The 27,281-nt window shown below is 49.0% G+C and overlaps 1 protein-coding gene across 3 annotated transcripts; it reads left to right on the plus strand.

The window, feature by feature from the left end:
- Positions 1–4,279: 4,279 nt before the first annotated feature.
- LOC129541496 (vitamin D3 hydroxylase-associated protein-like) lies at positions 4,280–26,180 on the plus strand. 3 transcript variants are annotated; one of them, XR_016037176.1, is made up of 15 exons: positions 4,280–4,509; positions 10,798–10,911; positions 11,131–11,280; positions 11,594–11,727; positions 12,299–12,505; positions 14,105–14,145; positions 14,576–14,700; positions 15,775–15,900; positions 16,553–16,650; positions 16,971–17,070; positions 17,504–17,547; positions 18,244–18,283; positions 18,692–18,800; positions 25,466–25,613; positions 25,720–25,858. XR_016037176.1 is itself a non-coding variant. In XM_055403444.2 (15 exons), the coding sequence occupies exons 1-15, from the start codon at positions 4,315–4,317 to the stop codon at positions 25,846–25,848; spliced, it is 1,758 nt and encodes a 585-aa protein (XP_055259419.2). In that variant the 5' UTR covers positions 4,300–4,314; the 3' UTR covers positions 25,849–26,076. The 3 variants fall into 3 exon arrangements, 2 of the variants coding, with proteins under 2 accessions (XP_055259419.2, XP_055259418.2); XM_055403444.2 differs by lacking the exon at positions 25,466–25,613 and adding an exon at positions 23,972–24,117 and having other exon boundaries at positions 4,300–4,509; positions 25,720–26,076; XM_055403443.2 differs by lacking the exon at positions 25,466–25,613 and having other exon boundaries at positions 4,300–4,509; positions 25,720–26,180.
- Positions 26,181–27,281: the final 1,101 nt, after the last annotated feature.

A 27,281-nucleotide genomic window follows, 5' to 3' on the forward strand; every position in this document is an offset into this window, starting at 1 on the left:
CATTACCTTGCTAGCATGTGAAATGAGTGCAATTGTGTGGTAGTTTGAACATTCTTTGGATTTGCCCTTCTTTGGGATTGGAATGAAAACTGACCTTTTCCAGTCCTGTGGCCAGGACTCATATGGCAGCTGAGTGACCTCTCTAAAAGCAAATCTCATCATGCCTAAGAGTTTGTACTCAGTCCAGGCTCCTGGCTCTGACACACAAGGCCATGCTTCACCTGATCGTGCAACTGACCAATCTGGATTCCTCCCCTTCCTTGGGGCCCTCAGGTAGTTCTTGGGACACTGTACACCTCCCATTTCCATGCCCTTTGCTCATTGTACTTGCTCTGCCTGGAATTCTTCATGTTTCTACCTAAGGAGCCCCCTGCCCCACCAATCCAAGGTAAGGGTGGCCATCCTCTTACAACTGTCAGGCTGTGTTGAAAGGGCTTCTTGATGCTTCTGTTCATGCCTGAAATCATGAAAGCAAAGTCTGCATCTTAATAATAGAATGCAACATCAATTAGGCTGTGGAGTTGATAATCCATTAACTCATTGGAAAAAATGGACACTATCACTTCCATTTTGTAGATGAGAAAACTGAAGTTCAGAAAAGGTTACTGACAGGGACTTCACTGACGAGCCAATGGTCAAGACACAGTGCTTCCAATGCAGGCTGCACGAGTTCAATCCCCAGTCACAGTTAAGATCCCACACACTGGGTAGATCAACCAGTTTGTTAAAGGTCAAAGACTTGAGCAGAGAAAACTTGAATCTACATACCCAACTCTAAACTTAGTGTACTTTCTTTGTTTGCACAGTCATCCCAAGAACATGCAGTACACCCTCTCTGAGTGCCAAATTCTGTGCTAAATGACCACAGCCCTGGAAACAGAAGCCATGTCCAAGCACTGTGCTCCTCTGCTGATGTCTGGTTACAGAAGGTGTTTACAGAAATGTTTCAGTATTGGACCTGCCGCTTGTCCCTAAGAGGCACCGTCTTGTAGGGTTATCCCGGGACCCCAGTTCGCTGAGAGCCTCTGGGGTCCTGGCTCTGTTGCTCACTCTTTCAGCTCAGCCTCCCAGCTTTGTCTATCCACAGATCTGAACTCTGAACTTCTCCAATCTCATTCAAGTTACCAATAAATAATCAATCAGATCAGAGCCAAAGAAAGAGCCTTTATACCCTGGATAACCTGGGCATAAGAGACAGCCACATAATCAAGTTTCATCATGTCCTGAACGTCCCATCCAGCCTTGGCGGGTCCTCCCAGTTTCCCCACATGTAGCCTGGGAGTGGTGGTACTACCTATATGTGGCATCTGATGGCACAGGCGGCATCTGTCCCTGAGTACTGAGGCAGATGAGATGACCTGGGGTCAGGGTTGTGTGGGGTTTGCCCTTGTAGGTCCAGCACCCAACATGGTGCCTGGTACTCGGTCAGTGCCCAAGGCTTGTTGAATGGAGGAGTGCATGACTTGTTATTAGTGAACTCATCTGGCACCTCCTGTTTCTTCTCTCATCCTAAACAGGAGTATCCTGGTCAGCTCTGGCCCTCGGCCCTTTTCACATTTATCCTACTACAGCTGTGACCTTGACTTGTGCCCATAAGGACAAATAGTTCCCAGTCTATTTTCAACCTGTGGCTTTCTCCTAGTCTGCAAGTCCTCATCCATCCACTTCCCCATCTCTAGGATACCCCCTTCATCACCATTCATCCAATAAATATATTGAACTCCTCCTCCCCCAGGTATCACCTCTGGATAACCAATCAGAAATTGTCCCTGCCTGAAGGAAACTTTCCCCACTCTCCTAGCAAACAGACCCCAAATGCACAATCACATAAAGACACTTGTTAGAAGTGCCATAAAGCTGAAGCACTATTTTGTTTTATGAAAGTAAACTAAATGGTACCTGGTTCATCCTGGGGGGTGTGTGTGTGTCAGGGGAACACTTCCTGAGGGAAGTGACATTTAAGTCAAGAGAAGCATTGTCACAAAAGCCAGGAAATGAATGCATTTTAATAAGGGTGGAGGGACTTCCCTGGAGGTCCAGTGGTTGAGACTCCACCTGCCAAATATGAGGGCACAGTTTCAATCCCTTGTCAAGGAACTAAGATCTCACATGCTGCATGGTGTAGCTAATAAATACAATTTAAAAAAAGGAAAAAAAGGATGGAGTGATAACCCCGGTGTTCCAGTGGTTAAGAATCTGCCATGCCAATGCAGGGGACACTAGTTCGATCCTTGGTCTGGAAGGATCCCACATGCTGCAGAGCAACTAAGCCTGTGCGCCACAACTACTGAGCCCATGCTCTGCAACAAGAGAAGCCACTGAAATAAGAAGCCCGCGCATCACAAGGAAGAGTAGCCCCACTCACTGCAACTAGAGAAAGCCCACATGCAGCAAAGAAGACCCAGTGCAAGCATAAATTAATTAAGGAAGAAGGTGGAGGCAAAGACTTCAAATACTGCCGAGTTAACTTTGGGAAGATTGTCGGAATGACTTGGCATAAGTCAGACTGGATTGGGTGGAGGAGTGATGAAAGATGGGCAAATAAAGGCAGCAAGTGTAGACAACTGGAGAAGCTTGGCTGGGGGTAGAAGAAACATGTCGCTGTGGCAGCTATGTAGGATGTAGATCTGAGAAGGTCTTCAAGAATGTGTTTTTATTTTTAAGATGGGAGAGACATAAGGTGTTAAATGCTGCTAGAAAGGAGCCATGCAGGTAATAGAGGAGATCCATAGAGGTAAAGGCAGAGAAATAAAGGGCTCGACCCATTTGGTATTCCTCCATTTAAGAAGTATCATTGAGCAACTGCCATTTGCCAGGCACTTTGCAAAAGGTTGATGAGGTCCTTGCTTTTAAGAAACTTATTTTCCAGGGAGGGAGGCGAGAAATAAGTAACAATGATTTCAGTGAATGGTAAGTGTGATGCGGAGATAAAATGAGGTGATGAAATGGAGGGGTGCAGTTCTGGAAAGGGTGATGTAACAAGGCCCCGGGTGCAGCAGGGGTGTTTCTGCTGATGGATGCCTGGGGGACCTGAGCCATCAGGGTAAGTCAGGGTTCAGTGACAGTGGGGGAAAGGAACGGTGGGAGAACAGGAGGAAGTCACAGGGAGTTTGCAAATGTCAAGGAAGGCTAATTCCAGAGACCTCTTGGAGATGGTGAAGAGTGGCAGAGGGTAGATGACCTCGGGGTTACCCTTTAGGACATGATCAGTAGGTCAACTGCTGACTCCAATCCGGCTCCGGGTGCTCAGACTCAACATTACGAACCACAGACCCATCTCTTTCCCACCAAATCTGCTTCTGACTTCCCAGTCTTGAGGGTGGAGCCACCATTTTCCAGGTTGCCAGTGACTGGCAGCCTCAGATGTTTCCGACTGCTCCCTTCTCCCTCTCTGATACAGAGGATCAGGCCCAAACAGACGGGCGCAGAAGGACTGCCAAATCAAGTCCCTCCTGCTCTGCCGCTGCACATCCTCTTGGTCTTTCCTGAAGGAAGTCACGTCCACCTCCTCACCCCACCCCATCCCACCCCACCCTGAAGATGCCTGCTCTCCTTGGTGGTAGGGAGTCCCTAGTCCATTGAGAAAATGGGAGATGGGTCTGGAAGGGTGAAGCAGTTGACTAGGGAGTCTTCAGTCCCAGGGGCAGTAGTGGCCTTGCCTGGGGAATCAGGAACAAAAGTTCAGGTGGGCTGGCAGGGGAACGGGTGAGGACTACCCCTACCTGCCTTGGTCCTCAGTTCCTGACATCATGTCTCCTGGGACGGATGCCTTCTGAAACTTGTCTGCGTCCCCAGGTGTCCTTTCCTTTCTACTCTGCCTGGGCCCCAGACACCCGCAGAGTGAGCTGCTAATTATGGGCAGGTGGGCTGTTCAGTCCACCTCCCTGTGGCCTGAAAGCCATGTTAAGGAGGTTGGTGATTATCCTGCAAACCACAGGAAACCATAGTAGCAACCCAGTGAGAACTGGAGAGGGTCAGGTTGGAGTGCTGGTGGGGTGTCTGAGGGGTGGGATGAGGGAAGAGAATGTGAAGGAAGTGGGATCAGAGCCTAGTCACCTGCCCACCTGGTATCTTGGGCTCCTCTTCAGGCTAGTTTCTGCCACAGCCCCTTCATCTGCCTGGCCCAAGGAACAGAGGACTTTATTTGCATAAAGATAGGTCCAGATGGCTGTAAGAGCTAGTTGGGATGAGGTTAGGTTCTGCCAACACCTGGGGCTCCTGCCCCTTTGGGAAACAGGCGTGGGAGGATGGAGCTGATAAATAAAAAGGCAGCCTTCCTGAGGGAAGAGCTGGTGCATCTGCACGGGTCCCACAATGCCTGGGGGGGGTTGGCTAGCTCACCCGCTAGTGGTGCTACTCCCGGGGGCCTTGCTAGGGGCTGTCTTGCTGGGGGCCACCATTCTCTTCTGGTGGCAGGCTCCAGCACGGGGCAAGATCCCCAGGGCGCAGAAGCGTAGGGAGGAGGCTTTGAGGCGGATGGCAGCCCTGGCAGAACGTCTCCGGCAGCAGGTGAGTGGACATTGACCCTCAATCCCAATAGTGGGTCCCACCTCAGTACAGAGCTCCCCCCATGACCTCATCTCCTTCAGAAGACAGGGAGCAGCACCCCCTGCCAGCTCCCTAAGCTGGCTTCTTGTGTCCCCCTCAGTTCCTCCTTCATCGTGTCCTTTGAGCCCCTTGAGGTCAGGGGTAGTGTGTTTTCTCTTTCTTCCAGTGCCTGTCACAGGGCTCGGCTGCGTGGTGGGTATTTACCTGGCCTATTTGTTGAACGAAAACTGATGGAGGCAACTGGAGATAGGAGGCCAGGCTTCTTTCAGCCCCTGAGCACCCTTAGACCCCACTGGGACAGGAACCTGGTCTTCAAATTCTGCCTCTTGTCCCCTTCATCCCCCACATGGGGGTTCCGCAAATGTTTGCTGAACACACAACAGACGCAAAACACGGGGGATCACTGAAGGTGGGGTCTTCACAGAAAGCTATGTTTCTTTCCTTTGTTAAGAGCACAGGCTCTGAAGTGAATCTGAGTTTATTTTATTTATTTTTTTGTCCTTTAAACTTCTAATTTTATATTGGGGTATAGCTCTGTTAGTTTCAGGTGGACTTCAGAGTGACTCAGCCATGAATATGCATGTCTCCGTGTATCCATTCTCCGTTAAACTCCCCTTCCATACAGGCTGCCGTATAACATTGAGCTGAGCTTCCCGAGCTATTTGGAGTGATCTCACTCCAAACCCTTTACAGTCTTCCAGCCACCCAGACACCCTTTCCAGCTACCCAGCCTAATAACTACCTATCCCAGATATCCACACGTACACCAACCAGATGCCCAGACACACACAAAACCAGACATCCTCACACACCAGACACAATCACATGGGTACATATTCAACCAAACATACAGACCCAAACCAGCCACACATATCCAGATGAATATACCCCAATGAATAACACATATACACTCAGCCAGGCCCACAGGGACTGAAATGGATAAATTGGTTATCCATTTAAAATATAACAGTGTGTACGTGTAGATCCCAAACTCCCTAACTATCCTTTCCCTGCATCCTTCCCCCGGCAACCTTAAGTTCGTTTTCTTAATCTGTGAGTCTGCCAGGAAGCGATGTTTCTCACACGGGGGCTTGGACAGTTTGACTGGCAGTGGTGCAAGACAACGAGACACTCGCTGTGGCTGGCAGTTGAGATGTTGGGTATGTCTGTCCGGATTGGAGCCTGTCCAGAGCAGCAGAGAGCGGGGAGGAAGAGGCACGGAGACAACCCTATACTGCGACTGTGGTTTGTTGGGTAGCCTGCACGATGTGACCATCCTTTTTCTGGGCCTTGGATTCCCTGTCTGCCCAAGGAGAGGTGGGCTCATGGTATCTTGGGTGACTGTGGTAGGCTCCCTCTGGAGTGGGGTTTGGAGTAGCGCCTGAGGTGCTGTCCCCATGCTCCAGAGTTCCTGAGTGTCCTTTGCCATCTCCCCAGATGGTGATTGATGGCCCCAGTGGACAGTTCCTCTGCCCTAGCTGCTGCAGTTTCTGAGACTGTGTATTAATATTAATTGGGACTAATTAGTTGGATAAATCAATCTGCCCCCAGAGAGCAGCTGCCCCTCCCTGGTTGATGAGGAGGAAATCTGGGCTAATGGGGTTACTGCCGCGATTCCGCGTGATGAAGAGGATTCCTGTGTGTGCGGGGAGGCCCCATCTGTGCAAGGTGGCAGGTTTAGGTTCCTTCACTGCAAACACCAGGGTCTGCTTGTGTGTCCCTCCTGTGTGCTGGCTGGGTGTGTGTCTGGCTGTAAGCTGTTTGTGTTCGGTTGTATGCCTTGGTGTGGGCCTGGCTGAGTGTATATGTGTTATTCATTGGGGTGTATTCATCTGGATATGTGTGGCTGGTTTGGGTCTGTATGTTTGGTTGAATATGTACCCATGTGATTGTGTCTGGTGTGTGAGGATGTCTGGTTTTGTGTGTGTCTGGGCATCTGGTTGGTGTATGTGTGGATATCTGGGATAAGTAGTTATTAGGCTGGGTAGCTGGAAAGGGGTGTCTGGGTGGCTGGAAGACTGTAAAGGGTTTGGAGTGAGATCACCCATGCTGCCTCCAACCTTCCCTCAAAGTCTCTTGGCTTTCAGCACCTTATTCTCTTCCCAACAAAGTTATACAGGTCTGCCCTGGGCACCTTTCCAATCAGATCACTCCTCTGTCAGGGTTACCCTCAAGGTCAGGTGACCAGCTTTCTGATCCAGGCAGATGGGAGGCTGAAACATAGGTCAAACCCTCACAGGGTTCAAACAAATCCAATTCCGTTCCATTTAGGAACATTTTACAAAGGATTCTCCTGGGTCTTACTTCTGCTGGGCCCTGAGGACAGATTCATTATTCAGATAATATGACATTTGACATCTGACCCAAGCTTGCCTTAAAGAGGCTCCCAGTCTGGGTAGGGTGTGATGGAAGCAGAGCTGTGAGAACCATGCAGGAAGGCAGGCAGTTCAGCTGAGGGTGGCAAAGATCAGATGCCCTCAAAGCTGTGGGACTTGGGAGGAGAGGTGATCTGCTACCTGAAGAGGGTTGTATGGGGAAGGCTCCACAGAGAAGTGGTTTTGGAACTAAGCCTTGAAGGATATGTAGGAGCTTTTTCAAAAGGAGGAGGGAACAAGAAAGGCAGTGCCAGAGAGAGAAAAGCCTGAGGTAAGGCACTGTTTCTATAAAGTGGTGGGGAGGCGGGGAGTGTCCCCAACTCCTGGAACCTCACAGCAGGAGGTGAGTGTCAGGTGAGCGAGTGAAGCCTCATCTGTATTTACAGCTTCTCCCCATTGCTTGCAACCCCCAAACCCATGGGAAAATTGTCTTCCATGAAACCAGTCCCTGGTGCCAAAAAGGCAGGGGACTGCTGCTACAGAACACTTAGAAAATAATATTTGTAGGATCTACCGACTGATGGTTCTTGGATAGGAGGCTCTGGTCACTTCAGGTGGAAACTGCCACCCTGAAGGTTGAGGGATTTTTTTATATTAAACATATGTAATGACCACTTTGGAAATATTAATAACTAATTTACTAAAAACTTTGAAGTACATTTTCTTTGATTTTCAAACCCCACATGGAGGCAAGACTAGCTGATTGTGCAGAAGGCCAGATGTCCTGGGAGCTGTGGGGCTTGGCTGGAGGGCGTGATTTGTTCTAAACCATATACTAAAATGGCTTTAAAGTGATATAAGTTGAAGTTCAATTTTTTCCAAAATAATTTCCAAATAATTTGTTGATTTTTTGAAAATTTGTGGGGCTCTTCTGATGTGGCTATCATCTTTTGAAGATGTCCCTATCTTTTAAGATTTATTAAAAGCTTTATTAAGCTCTCTCAATAAGCTTGGTCATTAGGTGACCTGCAGCCTCATTAAGTAGAGACTTTCAACACTAATGTATCATTCCTTAGGTTGAGTCTCACTCAACTTCTGCTGAACCAGTGACACTCAACTTCTGCTGTAGCAGTGACACTCAGAATTCCTGGCTCTTCTGATACCTTTGGAGATTTTATATCCTCTTCAGGGATCTCTGTTGTCAACAATAAACATTGTTATTAGAATGTCATATAAATTTCATTGAACCTAATCTTACAGCCCTTGGGAGAAGTTGTATGACATGCTGGTTAAGAGTGTGGTAGTTAAGACAGTGCTGGACTGCCTGTGTTTGAATCCTGACTCTAATGCTTACATTTTAAATAATTCCTCTGTGCCGTAACCTACTCACTTCTATGATAGAGTGACCGTTATAATTATAGTCCACAAGTTAATAATTTTGACAGTGGTGCCTGGGTATACAGCAAGCATTTTCTAAATGATATTCTCATTTCAGCAATAATGGTGTCCTTGCTGAGTGGGTTTCTAGTGAGTTTCAGTGAATTTGTTCTAGTAGATTTGTTCCATTCATCAGGGTTGGTAAAAAGCTTTCTCGGACCCTTGAAAGCCCCCCACCCCAGGTCACTGGAGCACTGGCAGAGGGGCAGTCCCAGAAGAGGCCTGCAGGGCCACCATTCTCACCACTCTGGCCTTCTCTCCCCACCTCTCCCCAGTTCCTGGCAGGCTGTCATTTTCACCAGTGGCCACATAAGTACAACTGCCAGGGAGCAACGGCTTCAAGGGTCTGTATGGATGATGGGCACTTGTCCACATGGTGCCACCAGGGGAGCCCTCAGGATAAAGTTGCAACAACATTCTCTTTCTACAAGGGTCACCATAAACATCTAATGTGTTCACATATAGATACACCAATATTCTCAGTTACCCAGTACTTACTGCACTAGGAACATGTCATGGGTTTTATATAAGTAGTTATGGCTCAGGCCATAAAGAACTAGCCTGCAGTTCAGGAAACACAGTTTCGATCCCTGGGTCAGGAAGATCTTCTGGACAAAGAAATGACTACCCACATCAGTATTCTTGAGTTTTCCCAATGACTCAGTGGATAAAGAATCTGCCTGCCAAAGCAGGAGACACAAGACATTCAAGTTCTACCCCTGGGTCGGGAAGATCCCTGGAGGAGGAAATGGCAACTCACTCCAGTATTCTTGCCTGGAAAATTCCATGAATGGAGGAACCTAGTGGGCTACAATACAAAGGGTCACAAAGAGTCAGACATGGCTGAGTGACTGAGCACACAACTACACATATCACCCTGGCCGTAGTAAAGAGTCTGAGTTGGAAGGGAAGACTAGCGGCAGGGAGGCCGGTGAGGAGGCTGTAAGAAAACTGAGAGACAGAGAAGATTCTAGGCAGGAAGGAGTCTGAGAAGTCAGAAGTGGAAGATTTGAAGGAGGCAGAACCACTTATCAGCACTGAGTGTGGATAAGAGGATGGCGGCTGGGACTGCACTGCCCAGTGAGTCCAGATTCTTGGGTAAACAGCTGTCTGTGCCTCAGCATCCTCTTCTGCTGTAAAATAAGAAAATCACACGGCTTACCTCCTAGAGGTGTTGCAAGGAGTAATATAAATTTTACTATTATATGTAAAATTCTTGGAAGGTGGCCCGGCATATATTTAAGTGTTGTAACACATTTTATGTGTGATTGTGTTGGTATTTATCTAGCCATGATCAGAACTTGGATGTGAGGACCCAGGGCATCTGAGATTCACTGTGTTGATGACACAAGTGCCATCGGTTGGGAATATCATGAAGAGGAACAGGTTTGACAGAAAACTGATGAGTCCTGGATGTCTGTGGGTCCACGGGTGGGTAAATGGGCCTGAGGCCTGATGGGAAGTAGGTCTGGACTGGAGAAATGGGGAGAGCTGGCCACTGAGTTCACCAGAGAAGGTAGGTAGGGAGAGAGGTGGCCAACATTTACTGGAGGAGGAATTGCTAGAAGGGAGAGGGGTGTCAGGGGAGTTTGAGAGCATGGAGCACTTCCAGAAGGAAAGTTTCTGACAGTCAGATGCTACGGAGGAGAATAAGATGAGGACTGGAAGAATCCAAGAAGCCTTGAAGCCCCAACCTCCCAGGAAAATCCCTCTGTCTCCCTACCTCCCCTCCAGGACCAAGAAAGGCCCACCCAACCCACATTCCAACTTGAAGGCATCAGGAGCTCAGCTGGGACCACGGAGGACAAAGAGAGGCAACTTCATCTTCTTGAATGCCCACTGTGTGCTGGGTCTTTGATTAGGAGTCCTCAGGGTAGTTCAGGCTTCTGGGCTCAGCGCAGCTGGGGGGCTTGTCTACGCTCTGGTGCATGGCTGACTCATGACTGTATTCTGATACTTTTCCTCTCTGAGGAGACCTAGGCTATGGGAGGGGAAGGGGTTCACCTGAGTTACCCCACTGACCAGGGCTGTGGTCAAGTCTGGCTCCCAGCTCTCCTGCCACCCTGACCTTTCCCCAAGGTTAGCTCAGCAGGTGTGGGAGGACTGGAGAAGAAGGAAAGGTGGGATGCTGGGTGGGTGACTCCTGAAGGCAAACCTCACAGAACTGAGCCTCACTTTTCATAAGCCCTGCATCCCAAGATGTGCATGTAGAGTCCCTCCCACTCCATGGGTGGCCCTGTTGGATAGCTGCACGAGGAGGGGCCAGCCTTCTCTGCGCTGGGCCCTGGGGTTGGACTCTGGGGTGGCTGACACAGAGGACACTTGTGCCCCTGGAGGGCTCTTATGCCAACCTGGAGACTGATTGGGAGATGTCTTTAAAGCTAAGGATGGGCCCAGGAACATGTGATGAGTACTCTGTGTCCACCTGGGCAAGATGTTGATGGTGGGGGGCCCTGAGTGGAACAGTGTGATATCTGCCTGCCCCCTGTCTCTGCAGGAGCCAGAGCTGGACCCCAAGCCCATTCTGGAGCTGCCGCTGGAGAAGCTGGTTCAGAAGCTGCTTGCTGACGAGCTGAGTTTGGAGAGTGTCCTCTGCAGCTACCTAGAGGAGGTGTGGTCCCGATCAGAGCCCAAGCTTGGGGCTCTGGGTGGAATGGTTGGGGGACAGGTGTAACCCTGTGGCACTGCAGCCAGCTTGGGAGGGAGCTTGTGCCACAGTCATCCGTCACTTCTGCTGTGAGTCAGGATGAGCAGAGGGGCTGGGGTGACTCAGTGTCCTGCGCCTGGCCATGCCCTGAGCCCCTCTCTGGTTTCCCTCAATGATGTTCAGGCACTGAAGGCACACCAGGAGGTGAACTGTCTGACAGATTTCCTAGATGAATGTGAAGAACAATTGCAGGCACTGAAGAAACTCAAGAAGAGTGAGCGAGGACTCCTCTATGGAGTCCCCATCAGCCTCAAGGACGTCTATGACTGCATGGTGAGCCCTGGGGATACGCGTGCATGTGTACATGTGAGCATCTGAGTGTGTGACACTGGTCAAGTTACTTGCCCCATCTAGGCCCCATGGTTAGAAAGTGGCCAGCTGGAAACCAAACCAGCAGTCAGGCTCCCAAACCCCATCTCTTCACCATTGATCTCTCCTGTCACTCATGACTCCTAAGGGTGTAGCGCCTGCATCTCAGCAGGAGAGAAAATGCTTGTGAGTGGGAGTGGAGTGCAGGAGAGAGTCTGTTCGGTGGCTGGTTCCACTCTGACCCCCAGGGGCTGGAGCTTGTGTCACTTCCCTGCAGGGCCATGACTCTACGTGTGGCCTGGCCCAGTTCCTGGAGAAGCCGGCAGCCAAGGATGGAGTCATCGTGAAAGTGTTAAAGGCTCAGGGAGCTATTCCCTTTGTTAAGACCAACATCTCCCAGACGCTGCTCAGGTCTCTGCGACAGGCAGGCCAACCCGGGCTGGGGCAGGGGCCGGGGCCGGGACCAGGGCTGGGACCAAAGCTGGGCCCAGGATGAAGCTGCTGCTGAAGGGCTGAGGGTGAGGTGGGCACTGGTCATGTAGACCTTGGGACGGAGGTTCTTGGGCAAGTTTTTTCTGCCCTCTGAGTCTCAGTGTCCTTATCTGACATCACGTGTGTGGACACCATGGTCTTTAAGGGCCCTCAGGCCCAGAGGTACTGAAAAGTTACATCTCTCTTATTGTTCTCATCCCCTATTCTCCTCCCACCCCACTCAGCCGTTAGTGTATCTATTTCTGTCTTTGTAACCTGTTCCCCACTATCCAGCAGAGCTGCCAGCTCCTTGATCTTTGTTTTAGGAGTCCTGGTTGATCTCTCCTGCAGCAGCAGCCTCAACTGAAGGGACATCAGGAGGTTCCTGGCCCACGGGGGGAGCTCACCGGTCCTGGGGCTGACTCTGAGGGAGGTTGGCCTCTCTATGGGCAGAGTGGTCTTCTCCAGTTATACGTTCCCCTCCCAGCCCCATTTCTTCTGCTTCCCTCAGCTTTGATTGCAGCAACCCCATCTATGGACAGACTCTGAACCCTCAGAACTTAAAGAAGACATCTGGGGGCTCCTCGGGGGGTGAAGGAGCTCTCCTGGCAGAAGGGGGTTCCATCCTGGGCATGGGTACCGACACCGGAGGCAGTATCCGTATTCCAGCCAGCTTTTGTGGTGTCTGTGGTATCCGGGTCACAGCATACCGTCTCAGGTACTTGGTGGTGGGGGGCCTGGGTAGGCTCAGCCCAGCCTGGAGGAACTAGTGGTCTTGTCCATATAATGATTCTCATTAACTCAGTAGTAGGGGAAGTAGACGAGGGAGGAGGGCTTCCAGTAACTCCTGCCTCAGCCCTGCAGCTAAACACATCATGTTTGGCACAGGAGAGAGTGGGATAGACTGTCCACGCATTCACTATTTCATTAATTCATTCATCCATCCATCTATTCATCTACCCCCCTTTCCTTTCTCATGTATCAATCCATCCATTTATCTATCTATATCAATTTCTCATCCGTTCATGCATCCATGTGGTCGCCATCCCAGTTTCTATCCATCAAACAACTTCACCATTCATCTGCCATTTAATTTATTTGACAAATATTTATTGAGTGCTTACTCTGTGCCAGACACTGAACTAGGTACTTGGGATGCATCAGTGAACAAAATGGACAATATCCAAGCCTTTGAAGAACTTACATCCTTCCTTCCATTCATTTATTCGTTCAGTCAGACATTTATTTCTCCATCCATCTACTCAACTAGCCATCCATCAATCCATGTTTGCCTCCATTCATTCATCCATCCACCCACCAATCCATCCATATTTCCATTAATTTTTCCATCTGTTTTGCACTCACTCACACATCTATCTGCCCATCCACCCATATTTCAACCCCACTCTGACTACCTACACTGTGTGGCCCTATACAGGGACACAGAACACTCTCAGACCCAGCCCTGAGCCCTGCTGTGCTCTTTAACATCCAACTGGCTTATATCTGATGCAAAGAGCTGACTCATTTGAAAAGACCCTGATGTTGGGAAAGATTGAAGGCAGGAGGAGAAGGGGACAACAGAGGATGAGATGGTTGGATGGCATCACTGACTCACTGAACATGAGTTTGGGTAAACTCCAGGAGCTGGTGATCGACAGGGAGGCCTGGCATGCTGCGGTCCATGGGGTTGCAAAGAGTTGGACACGACTGAGCGATTGAACTGAACTGACTCCAGGCTTAAGAGAGGGTCAAAGAGAGATGAAGTTGACATTTTCTTTAATAGAATTTATTAAAGGCCAAGATTTTACACTTTTAGAAGCAGGTAAAAGGCAGGGAAGGCTTCCTGGAGGAGGCAGCTTTTGAGCTTGGTTTTGAAGGATGGACATGCAGAGTTGGAGAAGCATCTTCAGTTCAGTTCAGTTCAGTTGCTCAGCTGCGTCCGATTCTTTGCGACCCCATGGACTGCAGCATGCCAGGCTTTCCTGTCCATCACCAACTCCTGGAGCTTCGAGTAGCATCTAGAAGGCTGTAATTCTATAAACAGCCTGTTTTGCCTGGAGCAATGTGTGAGTATGTGTGGAAGGGCTAGAAAGGGAAGTTATGGAAAGAGTTGATAATTTAGAGCCTTGAAGGGCAGTAAAAGGGCTCAGATTTATGCTGTGGACAGTAAAGAGTCATGGGAGGGTTGAGGCAGCTCTTATTCTTGTGTGCTGGGCCCTGGGGGAGTGCACTGGCTGGGTATTCAAGCCTCTTTGGCACCTAAGTCCTTCCCTTCAGGTGCTGAGTTGGGCTCTGGATGGGTGGGGTTTTGCAGCAACTCCGGAATTGCCTCTGCTGTCAACGGCAGGAAAACAGGTAAGCTCTTGTCTGTGTTGGCCACATCCAGTCAAAGGCAACCTGCTTGCCTTTATCCCAAGAACATTTCACTGTATCTCAGACAGACCAGCCCCACCAGTGACCAAGGAGTATGGGGGAAGGTTCTGCTTGGCTTTCTAGCCCAGTGACTCTTGCCCCTTGGAGAGGTGCTTCCTGTTCTTTAGCTTTCACCTCGCTTGCTGGTCTCCTAGTCTTCTGCCCCAGAGGAGAATCTCCCTTCAGGCCGGAAGGTTGTTTGAGCTAGTCTGCCAACTCCACTCATTCTCAACCCCTGACTCAAGATGGCCCCAGGGCCTCTTCACTTTGCCCTGATCATGGCCCTGGGTCCCACCCTCTGAGGCCAGGCAGTGTGGGTCCCCAAGGCAGAAAGGGTGCAACATGTCTGCCTCTTTCCACCCCTTCTGTACAGTGGTCGCAGTGACTGGCCCCCTGGCCTGGGATGTGGAGAGCCTGGCACTGTGCCTGCGAGCGCTGCTGAGTGAACACATGCACCAACTGGATCCCACCGTGCCCTTCCTGCCCTTCAGGGAGGAGGTGAGCTGGGTAGGGAGCAGGCCTGGTGGGCTCCCTCTCCTCTCCCTTCAGTCCTCAACAACTAGCCACTAGGACCATTCCCTGTGAAGCCCTCCTTTCCCAGCCCAAGTGCAGTGAGCGGGAAGCCTACACGCTCAGTCAGTTCATTCCCCAACCTGACCAGATGCCAGCTGCTTTGGCTTCTGTGCCACCAGGAGCCATAGATGATATTACCCCAGAGAGGGACTCCATCATCATTTGCCCAACACATAGGGGCAGTAAACTCAGCAAGTGTGGTGTAGAGAGCCTGGTATCAAAGGAAGCTGGGCTGTTAGGCCTCTAGGTAACCCTGGCCAGGTCACATCTCTTCTCTAGGCCTCAGCCTTCACGTTGGTACAATGATGTTGAACCAGAATTTTGCTCCAGACCCTTCTAGCCCTGACTCTTCATTTTGGCATTAACTCACTCAGGAACATTTATTGGTACCTACTATGTGGTGGCTCTTTGCAGTTCATCCTAACACTCACTCTATAGAATGAGTATTGCTCCTCCCATTTACAAGTGAGGAAACTGAAGGGAAGTGAAATGACTTTCTGATGATCACATAGTGGCTTGGAACCCAGCCCTATCTGACTCCAGGATCTGCTGCGTGGGGAGAGTCTCTGTCTACCATTCAGCCAGTGTCTGTTCATCTGGTTCCCTACACATACTGTAGCACAATCAGCCTGTGGTCACTGTCTGTTATTATTCGCCTCTATTGGTCTCTTCATCCTCTTCCTCTCTGACCCTTCTTTGGCTTTAAGATATTTGTGTCTATTCATGTACTTACTTGCCTGCCTGCCCACTCACCTCCATCCATTCATTTACCCACCCACCCATTTATCTGTTTAACCCTTGCCCACTAACCCATTCACCATCTCATACACCCACCCATTCATTCATGAATCTGTTCAACTATCCACTCCAGCTACCCAATTAGTCATGTCCCCAGCCATTTCTTCCTCTTCTAGAGGGTTCTTCAGAGGACCTAAACCCTGGAGAATAGATACGGAGGCATCTCCCCTCAGAGCCCTACCCAGCCTCTCTTTCCCCAAGGTGTACTCCAGTGACCGTCCCCTTCGAATTGGCTACTACGAATCAGATGGCTTCACCCAGCCATCACCTAGCATGGTCAGGGCTGTGAAGCTCACATCCAGGCTGCTCCAGGATGCAGGACATCAGGTAGGCTTACTTAGCCCTTGGGCGGGAGACCAGATCAGTGAGGATGCTGGGTTGGTCCATTCTTGGAGAGAAAGGTTACATCTGAGTTTGTGCTAGTGAGATCATTGTGTTTCCCCTAGGCTTCCTGGAGACTGATGGAGTGGAGGTGGGGGCAGGGTGGGTCCCATCCTGTGAGGAAGGCAACCCCCTTCAGTAGCGGGAACTCTGAGACTCGCTCCTATAATTCCTAGAGCTTGGGTTTCTGTTGTCTCCATCAAATGGCTGTGAGGAGCCTCTTGTCCTCAGAGTGCCCCTCTTCTTCCCCTACTTCCCATGCCCCAGTGGCTTGTCCCTGCCCCACCACCCCTTTGAGAATTGCTGAGCCAGTCTCTTCATCTCTATGAGCCTCAGGTTGCTACTGCACTGGGTGGCTGTGATGATTGAATGAGCTCCCAATAAAGTACTTCGCAAGGGGCTGGATCACAGTTAAGCAAGCAGCTAGAATTCTGCCTCATCTCTGTGTGGGGGTGAGGGAGTGGGCAGAGCACAAAGGCTTCCTAAGCTTGCTGAGGAGCTGATGTGGTATTCTTTCTTTAAATCCTGAGGGATGCAGAGAGAACACGGGGCAGAGCAGGAGGAGCTCCAGGCCCTGACTCGGCCTCTCTCTCCCCAGGTCATCCCCTTCTCTGTCCCCCGAACAGAGTATGCCTTCTTTCACCTGTTCCTAGGGAGTCTGTTTGCTGATGGAGGGGCCAGCCTTCTGGAGAAACTGTATGTCTGCTGGGACTCAGATGTGGGGTGTGATGGAAATGGGGTTGAGGAAGGGGCTGGTGGCAGCCTGAGCCCTAGGTGGGGAGCTGCAGGCCTGGGCTGCTTTGGTGCCTCTGGCTCATTGTGTGACTGTAAGCAGCAAGTCACCCAACCAAGCCCTGCCTTCAGGACGCACATGTTCTGGGGTGGTGCTGCTGGGAACAGAGTATTTCTTTGGATCAAACCTCTCTCTGTAGCTTATCTACAGAGGGGAAGCTGATGGCTGGGTGATGGCCAGCTGAAGGCCATAACTGACCAGCTGTGTGTCTGTGGTTCCTCAGTAAGGGGGACATTGTGGACCCCTCCTTGAAGAACAGCGTCACCATTCTCAGGTTGCCAGACTCACTCACTCGTTTCTTGGCCTGGATCTGGAAGTGTATTGTGAGTGTGGGTTCAGAGTGGGAGGGGCTGGAGGGGAGAGGGGCCCAGACAGGACAAGGGGCTCAGAAAGGGGAGGGGGCTCCCTTGGGGGTGAGGGGTGGGGTGGGGGTGGGGGCAAGGTCAGAGAGGAAGAGGAGGCCCAGAGAATGTGGTGGTTCAGAGAAAGGCTCAATGGGAGAAGAATTGAAAGAAGGGAGATGGGGGCCAAAGAGAGCAATGCTGTCAGAGAGGGGAGGGGGCTTCAGAGAAGCTCAGCGAGATGGGGCTTCAGCGAGAGGGAAGGGGATTTAGAGAGGGGGATCAGGGTTTGGTGCTGTGATCAGGGGCTTGGTGGGGAGCGGGGCAGAGTTTCCCTTCCTAGACCGCTGTCCTGGGCATGTGGCATCACCCTATGGTTTCTGAAAGTGCCCTTCCTCTCTCTCCCTACCTCCAGAAGCCCCGGGTTAGCCAGACTTTAGAAGTGTTGTGTGGAGTAGGGTAAGTGATCAAGCCTCCTCAGGTCCAATTCACAAGGGGTTTCCTTGGGAACTGGGTGAGGGTCATGTGGCTGGGGGCCTAGTCCACTGTGAGCAGAGCTGTTTAAGGCTTTGGGATCTAATTAGGGCTTTAGAAATCATGCTTGACATGGGGTTAAATTTAGACTTTTGAGTGGGACTGGGGTTTCATTTGGAGTGAACTCTGAGTACACACTAGAATTGAGTTAGGTTGGGACAAAAGTTGGACCTGAGTTGAAGTTAGGTTTGGGTGAGGGTTGGGGTTAAGACTGGAATTGGGGTGGGGATGTGGTTGGGAGAGGAGTCTGGTTTGGGTTTGCTGTTGGGCTTGGCCTGGTGGGCTTGGAATTGAGGGGCTGGTTGGAACTGGGGCTGGAGCAGCCTGAGGGTTGACCCAGGGCCTCACAGTTTAGGGGAAGGGACCTGGGGTTTCGAGGGAGCTTGTGGGTCTCTGTTACAGGTGGTGGGGCTTTGACCAGGGGATGGGCCCTCTTGTGAACATTGGACAGCTAGTGGATCTTGGCCAGGGGACAAGATACAGGGTGATTCCCAGCCCATCAGCTGATTTGCAGCCTGTACAGAGTCCAGAACTTGCCTCCTGGGTGTCATGTCCCCATTTGTATAAAAAGCAGTCCTCCCATGCTGACCTTTGGACTTCTCCTTTTTCCTCATTCCCCAGGACGCCCAAGAAACTGTGGGAGCTGCACATAGCAGTGGAGGTAATACATGTCTGGGGAGACCTTGAGGGACTGCCAGAACTGGGGCAGCAGACCCCTGGTTGGTGACATGAGTAGCCCAGTAGATGGTAGATCTCTGTCTTGGCCTTCATGGGAGGCCCAGCTGCACCCGGATGATGACCAGGAGGTTAATGTAGTCTGTCTCCCTGGGACCAGAATGATACATTGTCCCCAGATCACTGTAGCTTGAGACTGTCCTTCCCATCCCTCCTCCTTGGCCCCTGGGAAGACCCTGACTTCCCCCCGCCCCACCCCCATCTCAGTCTGCACCTCACAGCCTGGGAATTCTTCCTGGTGTTTAACCTGACTCAGCCTGGCGGCATCTGATTTTGTCCTGCAAACAGTGACCTCTGCCAGTCTTACCTTTCCTGCCTGCCACCTTTCCTGCAGGAATATCAGCAAGAGTTCATAGCCAAGTGGAGGTCCCTGGACCTGGATGTGCTGCTGTCTCCAGCTCTGGACCCCGCCTTCTATATTGGCTATCCTGCCAAGACACACAGTGAGAGAATACTGGGTCCTTGGCAGCAAGTGGGGTGGGGGTGGTGTGTGGTGTCCAGGACTTCTGAGACCTCTCACAGCCTCTGGTCTTTACCTCTGATGTTAGTTACTATTTAAAAATTTTTTCTTAAATGGAGATAAAATTCAGATAACATAAATAGCATCCAACTCAGTGGTTTTTAGTATATTCAGAATATCATGCAACCACCACCACTATCTGGTTCCAGAACATTTTAATCATCCTGAAAAGAAACCCTGTACCTGTTATCAGTCCCTACCAATTTTCATTCCCTTTGTTTGTTCGTTTGTTTTGGCTTTATTGTGAAGTTTCTGAGATCTTAGTTCCCTGACCAGGGACCGCACCTGTGCCCCCTGCTGTGGAAGCATGGAGTCCTAACCACTGGACCACCAGGGGATTTCCTCCATTCCCTTAAATTATTTTTTATTTGTTTCACTGCATTGGATCTTAGTCGCATCATGCAGGATCTAGTTTCCTGACTGGGGATCGAACCTGGGCCTCTTGCCCTGGGAGCACAGAGTCTTAGCCACTGGATCACCAGGGAAGTCCCTCCATTCACTTTTTAAATGAACTTTATTGAAGTATAATTTACATGAGATAAAATTCACCAGTTTTAAGTAACTTGGTGAATTTTGACATATGTATGTATACATGTATCAGTTCAGTTCAGTTGCTCAATCATGTCCAACTCCGTGACCCCGTGGACTGCAGCACGCTAGGCTTCCCTGTCCATCAAACTCCCAGAGCTTGTTCAAACTTATGTCCATCAAGTTGGTGATGCCATCCAAACATCTCATCCTCTGTCTTCCCCTTCTCCTCCACCACCTAATCACAATAGAGATTATTTCCATCATTAGCCAAATTTCCTTCACGTTCTGTTGCGTTTCATGCCACCACTGGTCTGCTTTCTATTACTATGGTTTTGCCTCATCTAGGATTTCATATAAGTAAAATCAAAAGGTATGAGGCACAGGGGTCTGACTTCTTTCTCTTAGCATATCCAGTCACTCTTAACATGCTTTCTGCAACCTCACTTCCAGAGGCGGCCTCAACCCAGCAGCCCACGTGCAGATGCAAGCAAGCCTCAACACAGGGCAGCCACCCATGTGTAGCGCAGGTGCAGGACTCAGAGGTGGTGCCACACAGAATGCAAACCCCCCTCAAGACTGGGATCCTCTCCTCTAGGGCCCCCTACAGTGGTTGCCCAAGGCATATCCCACACTTGGCTCTGCTTGAGTATCTTCTGTCCACCTCCCTGACACTGTGATGCTCACTCCCTACACACAGGTGGCTGCTGGGAGGAGCTGCCTTTTCAGCTCAGGATTGCACTGCAGCCCTCTTGGAGCCCTGAGTTCTGGAGGGCATGGCTGCATCCTCTGCCAGCCACTAGTTGTGTATCTGTCTGCCTCCTTGGTTTCCCATTTGTACACGGGGAATGGTAATCCTCATCTCACAGAGGAGGGGAGGAGTCAAGGACTCAGCAGTGTAGAGAGGGGAGTGCAGTGCCTGGCACTGCGTAAGGCTTTGCAGTGTGGATTCTTTTTATATATATAAAAATATATATTGGCATGTAGTGATTTACAACGTTGTCTTAGTTTCAGGTGTATAGCAAAGTGAATATATACGTATACCCCATGAGCCACAATTGACTCAGTCAAATTTTTAAAAAATTAAAAATAAAAACCAACAATGTAATGAGGCCAGGGGGGCTTTCCCTGGTGGTACAGATGGTAAAGAATCTGCCTTCAATGCAAGAGACCCAGGTTTGATCTCTGGAGAAGAGTGGCAACCCTCTCCAGTATTCTTGCCTGGAGAAACCCATGGACAGAGGAGCCTAGCAGGCTACAGTCCATGGGATCGCAAAGATATAGACATGACTGAGCAACTAACACACGTACATATACCCACTCTTTTTTTTTTAGATTCTTTCCCCACATAGGCCATTACCGAGTACTGAGTAGAGTTCCCTGTGCTATGCAGCCGGTTCTTATTTGTTATATATTTTATATATAGTACTGTGAATCGGTTCAGTCATGTCCGACTCTTTTTGACCCATGGACTGCAGCATGCCAGGCTTCCCTGTCTGTCATCAACTCCTGGAGCTTGCTCAAACTCATGTCCATAGAGTTGGTGATACCATCCAACCTTCTCATCCTCTGTCATCTCCTTCTCCTGCCTTCAATCTTTCCTAGCATCAGGATCTTTTCCAGTGAGCCAGTTCTTCGCATCAGGTGGCCAAAGTATTGGAACTTCAGTTTCAGCATCTAATGAATATTCAGGGATGGTTTCCTTTACAGTTGACTGACTTGATCTTCTTGCAGTCCAAAGGACTCTCAAGAGTCTTCTCCAACAACACAGTTCAAAAGCATCAATTCTTTGGCACTCAGCTTTCTTTATAGTCCAACTCTCACATCCATACATGACTACTGAAAAACCATAGCTTTGACTAGATGGACCTGCCTCTGCTTTTTAATACGCTGTCTAGATTTGTCATAACTTTTCTTCTAAGGAGCAAGCATCTTTTAATTCATGGCTGCAATCACCATCTGAAGTGATTTTGGAGCCCAAGAAAATAAAGTCCATCACTGTTTCCATTGTTCCCCCATCTATTTGTCTTAAAGTGATGGGACCAGATGCCATGATCTTAGGTTTTTGAATGTTGAGTTTTAAGCCAGCTTTTTCACTCTCCTTTTTCACGTTCATCAAGAAGCTCTTCAGTTCCTCTTCGCTCTCTGCCATAAAGGTGGTGTCATCTGCATATCTGAGGTTATTGATATTTCTCCCAGCAATCTTGATTCCAGCTTGTGCTTCATCCAACCCAGCATTTCTCATGATGTACTCTGCATATAAGTTAAATAAGCAGGGTGACAATATACAGCCTTGACATACTCCTTTCCTGATTTGGAACAATACCTTTGTTCCATGAGTGGTTCTAACTATTGCTTTTTGACCTGCATAGATTTCTCAGGAGGCAGGTAAGGTGGTCTGGTATTCCTGTCTCTTTAAGAATTTTCCCCAGTTTGTTGTGATCCACACAGTCAAAGGCTTTGGTGTAGTCAATGAAGCAGAAGCAGAAGGTTGTTTTTTTTTTTTTAATTCTCTTGGTTTTTTTTCTGTGATCCAACAGATATTCGCAATTTGATCTCTGACTTTTCTGCCTTTTCTAAATCCAGCTTGAACATCTGAAGGTTCTCAGTTCACATACTGCTGAAGCCTTGCCTGGAGAATTTTGAGCATTACTTTGCTAGCATGTGAGATGAGTGCAATTGTGCGGTAGTTTGAGCATTCTTTGGCATTGCCTTTCTTTGGGATTGGGATGAAATCTGACCTTTTCCAGTCCTTGGCCACTGCTGAGTTTTCCAAATTTGCTGGTATATTGAGCGCAGCACTTTAACAGCATCATCTTTTAGGATTTGAAATAGCTCAGCTGGAATCCCATTACCTCCACTAGCTTTGTTCATAGTGATGCTTCCTAAGGCCCACTGGACTTCACACTCCAAGATGTCTGGCTATAGGTGAGTGATCACACCATCATGGCTATCTGGATCATTAAAATCTTTTTTGTACAGTTCTTCTGTGTATTCTTGCCACTTCTTCTTAATATCTTCTGCTTCTCTTAGGTCCATATCGCTTCTTTCCTTTATTGTGCCCATCTTTGCATGAAATGTTCCCTTGGTATCTCTAATTTTCTTGAGGAGAACTCTGGTCTTTCCCATTCTGTTGTTTTCCTCTATTTCTTTCCATTGATCTTTGAGGAAGGCTTTCTTATCTCTCCTTGCTATTCTTTGGAACTCTGCATTCACATGGATATATCTTTCCTTTTATCCTTTGCCTTTCACTTTTCTTCTTTTCTCAACTATTTGTAAGGCCTCCTCAGACAACCATTTTGCCTTTTTGCATTTCTTTTTCTTGGAGCTGGTTTGATCACTGCCTCCTGTACAATGTTACAAACCTCCATCCACAGTTCTTCAGGCACTCTTCAGATCTAATCCCGTGAATCTATTTGTCACTTCCGCTGTATATGTCAATCCAAATCTCCCAATTTATCCCTCCCCCACCCTTTTGATGACCATAAGTTTGTTTTCTATATTCATGACTCCATTTCTGTTTCATAAATAAGTTCTTTGGTATTATTTGTTTTAGAATCCACATATAAGCAATATCATATGGTATTTGTTCTTCTGTGTCTGACTTACTTCACTCTGTATGACAATCTCTAGGTCCATCCATGTAGCAAATGACCTCATTTTGTTCTTTTTATGGCTGAGTAATATTCCATTGTCTGTACATACCACATCTTCTTTATCCATTGCTCTGTCAATAGACATTTAGACTTGTTCATATCTTGGCTACTGAAAATAGTTCTGTGATGAACACTGAGGTGCATGTATCTTTTTGAATTATGGATTTCTCTGCATATATGCCCAGGAGTGGGGTTGCTGGATCATAGAATAGCTCTATTTTAACTTTTTAAGGAACCTCCATACTGCTCTCCATACTGGTTACACCGACTTACATTCACACCAACAGTGTAGATGGGAGGGTCCCCTTTTCTCCATATCCTCTCCAGCATTTATTTTTTGTAGTTTTTGATAATGGCCATTCTGATCTGTGTGTGGTGATACCTCATTGTAGTTTCGATTTGCCTTTCCCTAGTATTTAGTGATGTTGAGCATCTTTTCATGTGCTTTTTGGCCATCTGCACAGAGCAGATTCTGATTCTCTCCTTCCCTCCACTGTGGGGAGCAGTAGGCAGCTATTAGAACGACTCCCTGCGCTGAAACAGCTATTGCAAGCAGAAGGCTGCAGTTCCAAGAAAGATCCCAAGGGGGCACCCACCCACATTCTGTCCCACCTGTCCTTTTCTTTTTTAAAAAATCAATCTATTTATTTGGCTGCCTCCGGTCTTGGTTGTAACACTCGGCGTTCTCACTGTGTCACACGGGATCTTTTGTTGCAGCACATAGACTCTCTAGTTGTGGTACTTGGGCTCAGTTGCTCCGAGGGATGGGGGCTTTTAGTTCTCTGACCAGGGATCGAACCCACATCCCCTGCATCGCAAGGAGGATTCTTAACTCCTGGGCCATTAGGGAAGTCCCCTGAGTCTTTTCTGAGCTGATCATTTTCCTGAGCTTACCTGGATCTTCCTACAGCAAGCTCTTTCTACTTGGGCCTTTACAACCTCCTGAACTTCCCTGCCGGCGTGGTGCCCGTCACCACCGTGACGCCACAGGACGAGAAGGAACTGGCCTTCTACAGAGGCTACTACAGAGATAGCTTCGACAAAAGTTTCCAGGAGGTCAGTTTCCCTCTTTGCCTCTCCTGCTGTTGGGGTGGGGTGGGGCTGGTCCTTCTTAGTGTTTTCTCTTTACCGCTCTGCTACAGCTTCACCCCATCACTGAAGACACACTATTTTGACCTCCAAGTCAGCCCCTGTCCTTGTGAGGGGAGAACCACTGTGCAAAAGCAGTGGTTTCCTTGACACTTCTGTAGGGAGGGTCGATTCCAGAGACAGCGGTGGTGAAGCAAGGTGAAGGCTAGGAGGTTACTGTGAAGATTACAAGTAAAGGTACTGGTTAGCAGGCCACTATGTAACTGAACTGGACACAGTTTTTTCTCTAAGAAGACAGGATTTGGGCTTCCCTTGTGGCTCAGTTGGTAAAGAATCCGCCTGCAATGTGGGAGACCTGGGTTTGATCCCTGGGTTGGGAAGATCCCCTGCAGAAGGGAATGGCTACCCACTCCAGTATTCTGGTCTGGAGAATTCCATGGACTATACAGTCTATGGGGTCGCAAAGAGCTGGACATGACTAAGCGACTTTCACTTTCACTTTTCGTTCTACTTTCACTTTGTGGGGTTGTGTTAAAGGTTAAATCGAAAAAGAGTGAAGCAATTAGCATAATGCCCTGTATGTAGGAACTGTTGAATAAATGCTCTTACTAATTTAGAGAGAGCGTCACAAAGGAAATATTTCTATGGACTTATTGAATTCATGGTCTAAAATAACAGCCCTGACTTGGGTGACAGAGAGCAAGAGAGAGAGGGAAAGAGAGAAACTGGCTCTGAAAAGTATGCATGTGTCGGAGTCAGACATTAAGTAACTTATTTTTCCTGGAAATTGATTTTAGTGCTAGAGTTACCCAGTGGAACTGCTGACCTGAATTCTGTGAAAATAACAATAACGATACTATCGAATGTGTCTTGAGCTCCTACTCTGTTCCAGGAGCTGTCTAAAAGTGCTGTATATATATTAAATCATTAAATCCCATAACTGTCCCGTGAGGTTTTGCAAGTGAGGAAATGAAAGAACAGACAGGTTCAGGAACTTGACCAAAGCCATATATCCAGCTGAGGTGAAGGAGCCAGGACTCGAAGCCATGGGGCCTGGCTCCAGAGACAAAGGTAAGTCAGGGCTTATATGGTATCACCTTGAAGCAATGAAAACATGTTTGAATGCCTACAAGTATGTTTGATTTTCATGGCAGGGACTCAGGCTCAACTCCCATGTTCCTGGAGCTGCGTTTGGGGGTCGAGGCATCCCTTTCCTTGCAGAAGTGCAATCAGGCCCTGGGTCAGGGATTTGCACATTCTCTTTTCCTTTGCTGAGAACACAGGGTAGATACTCAGTTTTATATTTCATCCTTAGAGTCAGCTGTCTACACAGGGAGCAAGTTTTCCATCCTAACCATGGAGAATTATAGCCAAAGCAGAACAGATTTTCCAGGTTTTGCTGAGAGCTGAGGAAGCCTGGAACTCTGAGATCCAGGACATGTCTACTTTAATATAGACTGGGGGTGAGATATTTGGATTAATACACACCTATGGGTGGTGAGGATGGCTGGGCAGGGGGCCTGTGAGCAGGAAGCAGGCTCTGAGTCCATAGGCCCTCTCTCCCTGAAGGCGGTAAGAGGATCTGTGGGGCTTCCGGTGGCTGTGCAGTGCATCGCTTTGCCATGGGAAGAGGAACTGTGTCTCCGGTTCATGAAGGAGGTGGAGACCTTGGTCAAGAACCAGATGGAACCCAAGTGACAAGACACTCCTTCTCCTGGAGGTCTTTCTACATCCTCATCCAAGTCTGCTGTCAGTGCTCCTTCCTTCTCATGAATACCAGACCTGCCTTATTTCTCCTCCTCCTGGAAGCCCACCAGAAGTTTTCTTTGTTGTCCCTCTGTGTGGCTGCTCAGTACACAGACTTCCCAGATTATCCCAGCATGGGGAGTAGGGTGAAGTGTTCAATAAACATTGTGACTGGCTGGATTTGTGATCTCTGGTCTAGCTGGGGAGGTAGGGTGTTGACTTCCCGTGGCCTTCTACTTCCAGCTGTTCTCCTCCAGTTCAGTCTCTGAGATGCTATCCCAGACTGCAGCAGAAGGGAGAGGGCCCCAAACTGAGAGCTTGGAGACCTGGTCCAAATCCTAGCTCTGCCACTGGCTTGCTGTGTGATGCTAGACAAGTTACTTCCCCTCTCTGGACCTCAGTCCTACCATCTACAAATTGAGGGGGTTAGATTTGATGTAGTCTGTCCTCCCTGCCAGTACTTGACTATTATGGGAGAGGTGATTCCTAGGCACTTTTCTGATCAAGAACTTGCCATGGCTCCCACTTTCTAGAGAAAGTTCCATAGAGCAAGGCCATGGGAGTGAAACCAAGTCAGGACAGAGCCTGTGTTGGGAGTTAATCCCCCACTCACAGTCCAGTGCTTTGCCCATGAGCTGCTGAATTTTTTGACTTGACACCCAGCACCTCCTGAGGACCTCTACAGCCTCTTCTGGCATGGCTCCACCACAGTGTAACCTCCCTCCATTCTCTCAAATTGGAGACTTCTCACCAGCACAAGGTGTGCTTGTACCTCTGTTCATACTGTTCTCTTCAACTAAACGCCATCACTGTCTCCGCTGCCCTTCAAGTCCTATGTCAAATGTCACTTCCTCCAGGAAGACTTCTTTGAGCCCTCAATCTCCTCCATGATTTTCCGTTCACCTGAACTCTCTTGAGGTTCTCCCCCAACAAAACTTCCCCTTCCTGTATCCCATTCCTCTTTGTAGCCCTACTTCCAATCAACTAGGCAAACTTATGAACTCATTCCTCCCTGTGCTTGACAGCCCACCTCCTGGAGATAATATCCCAGTGCAAAAAAAAAATGGAATTCATCCATCCATTCATTCATTCTACGTTTGTTGAGTACCTCCTCAGGAATAAAAATGATGGAATTTTAGGCAGAAAAAGGCCCGAGCTGAACTAAGATGGAGACCCCAGGAATCATACCAAAAAGGCTGCCCTGACTCCACTTACAATAGAAACAACCATCTGGGGTGTGCAGGTGCAGGCTGGACAGGGCTACTGCTGACCTCGCCTTGGCCTCCACCTCTCTTCAGGCTCTAGCACAGAGTCTGAGTTCTCTGCAGGAGAACGATCCTCATGGTATCTTCTCAGTCAGGGTTAGTATGGCTCCATCTCTGTCC

Source organism: Moschus berezovskii, chromosome 4 (assembly GCF_049115385.1).
Source record: "Moschus berezovskii isolate FMDL1 chromosome 4, NW_MosBer_1.0, whole genome shotgun sequence".
Lineage (NCBI taxonomy): Eukaryota > Metazoa > Chordata > Mammalia > Artiodactyla > Moschidae > Moschus > Moschus berezovskii.

Coding starts and splice junctions, on each gene's coding strand:
- LOC129541496 (XM_055403443.2), top strand. CDS start 4,315: ATGCCTGGGGGGGGTTGGCTAGCTCACCCGCTAGTGGTGCTACTCCCG. Junction 10,912..11,130: donor TCTGCAGCTACCTAGAGGAG/GTGTGGTCCCGA, acceptor AATGATGTTCAG/GCACTGAAGGCACACCAGGA. Junction 12,506..14,104: donor GTCACAGCATACCGTCTCAG/GTACTTGGTGGT, acceptor GGGGTTTTGCAG/CAACTCCGGAATTGCCTCTG.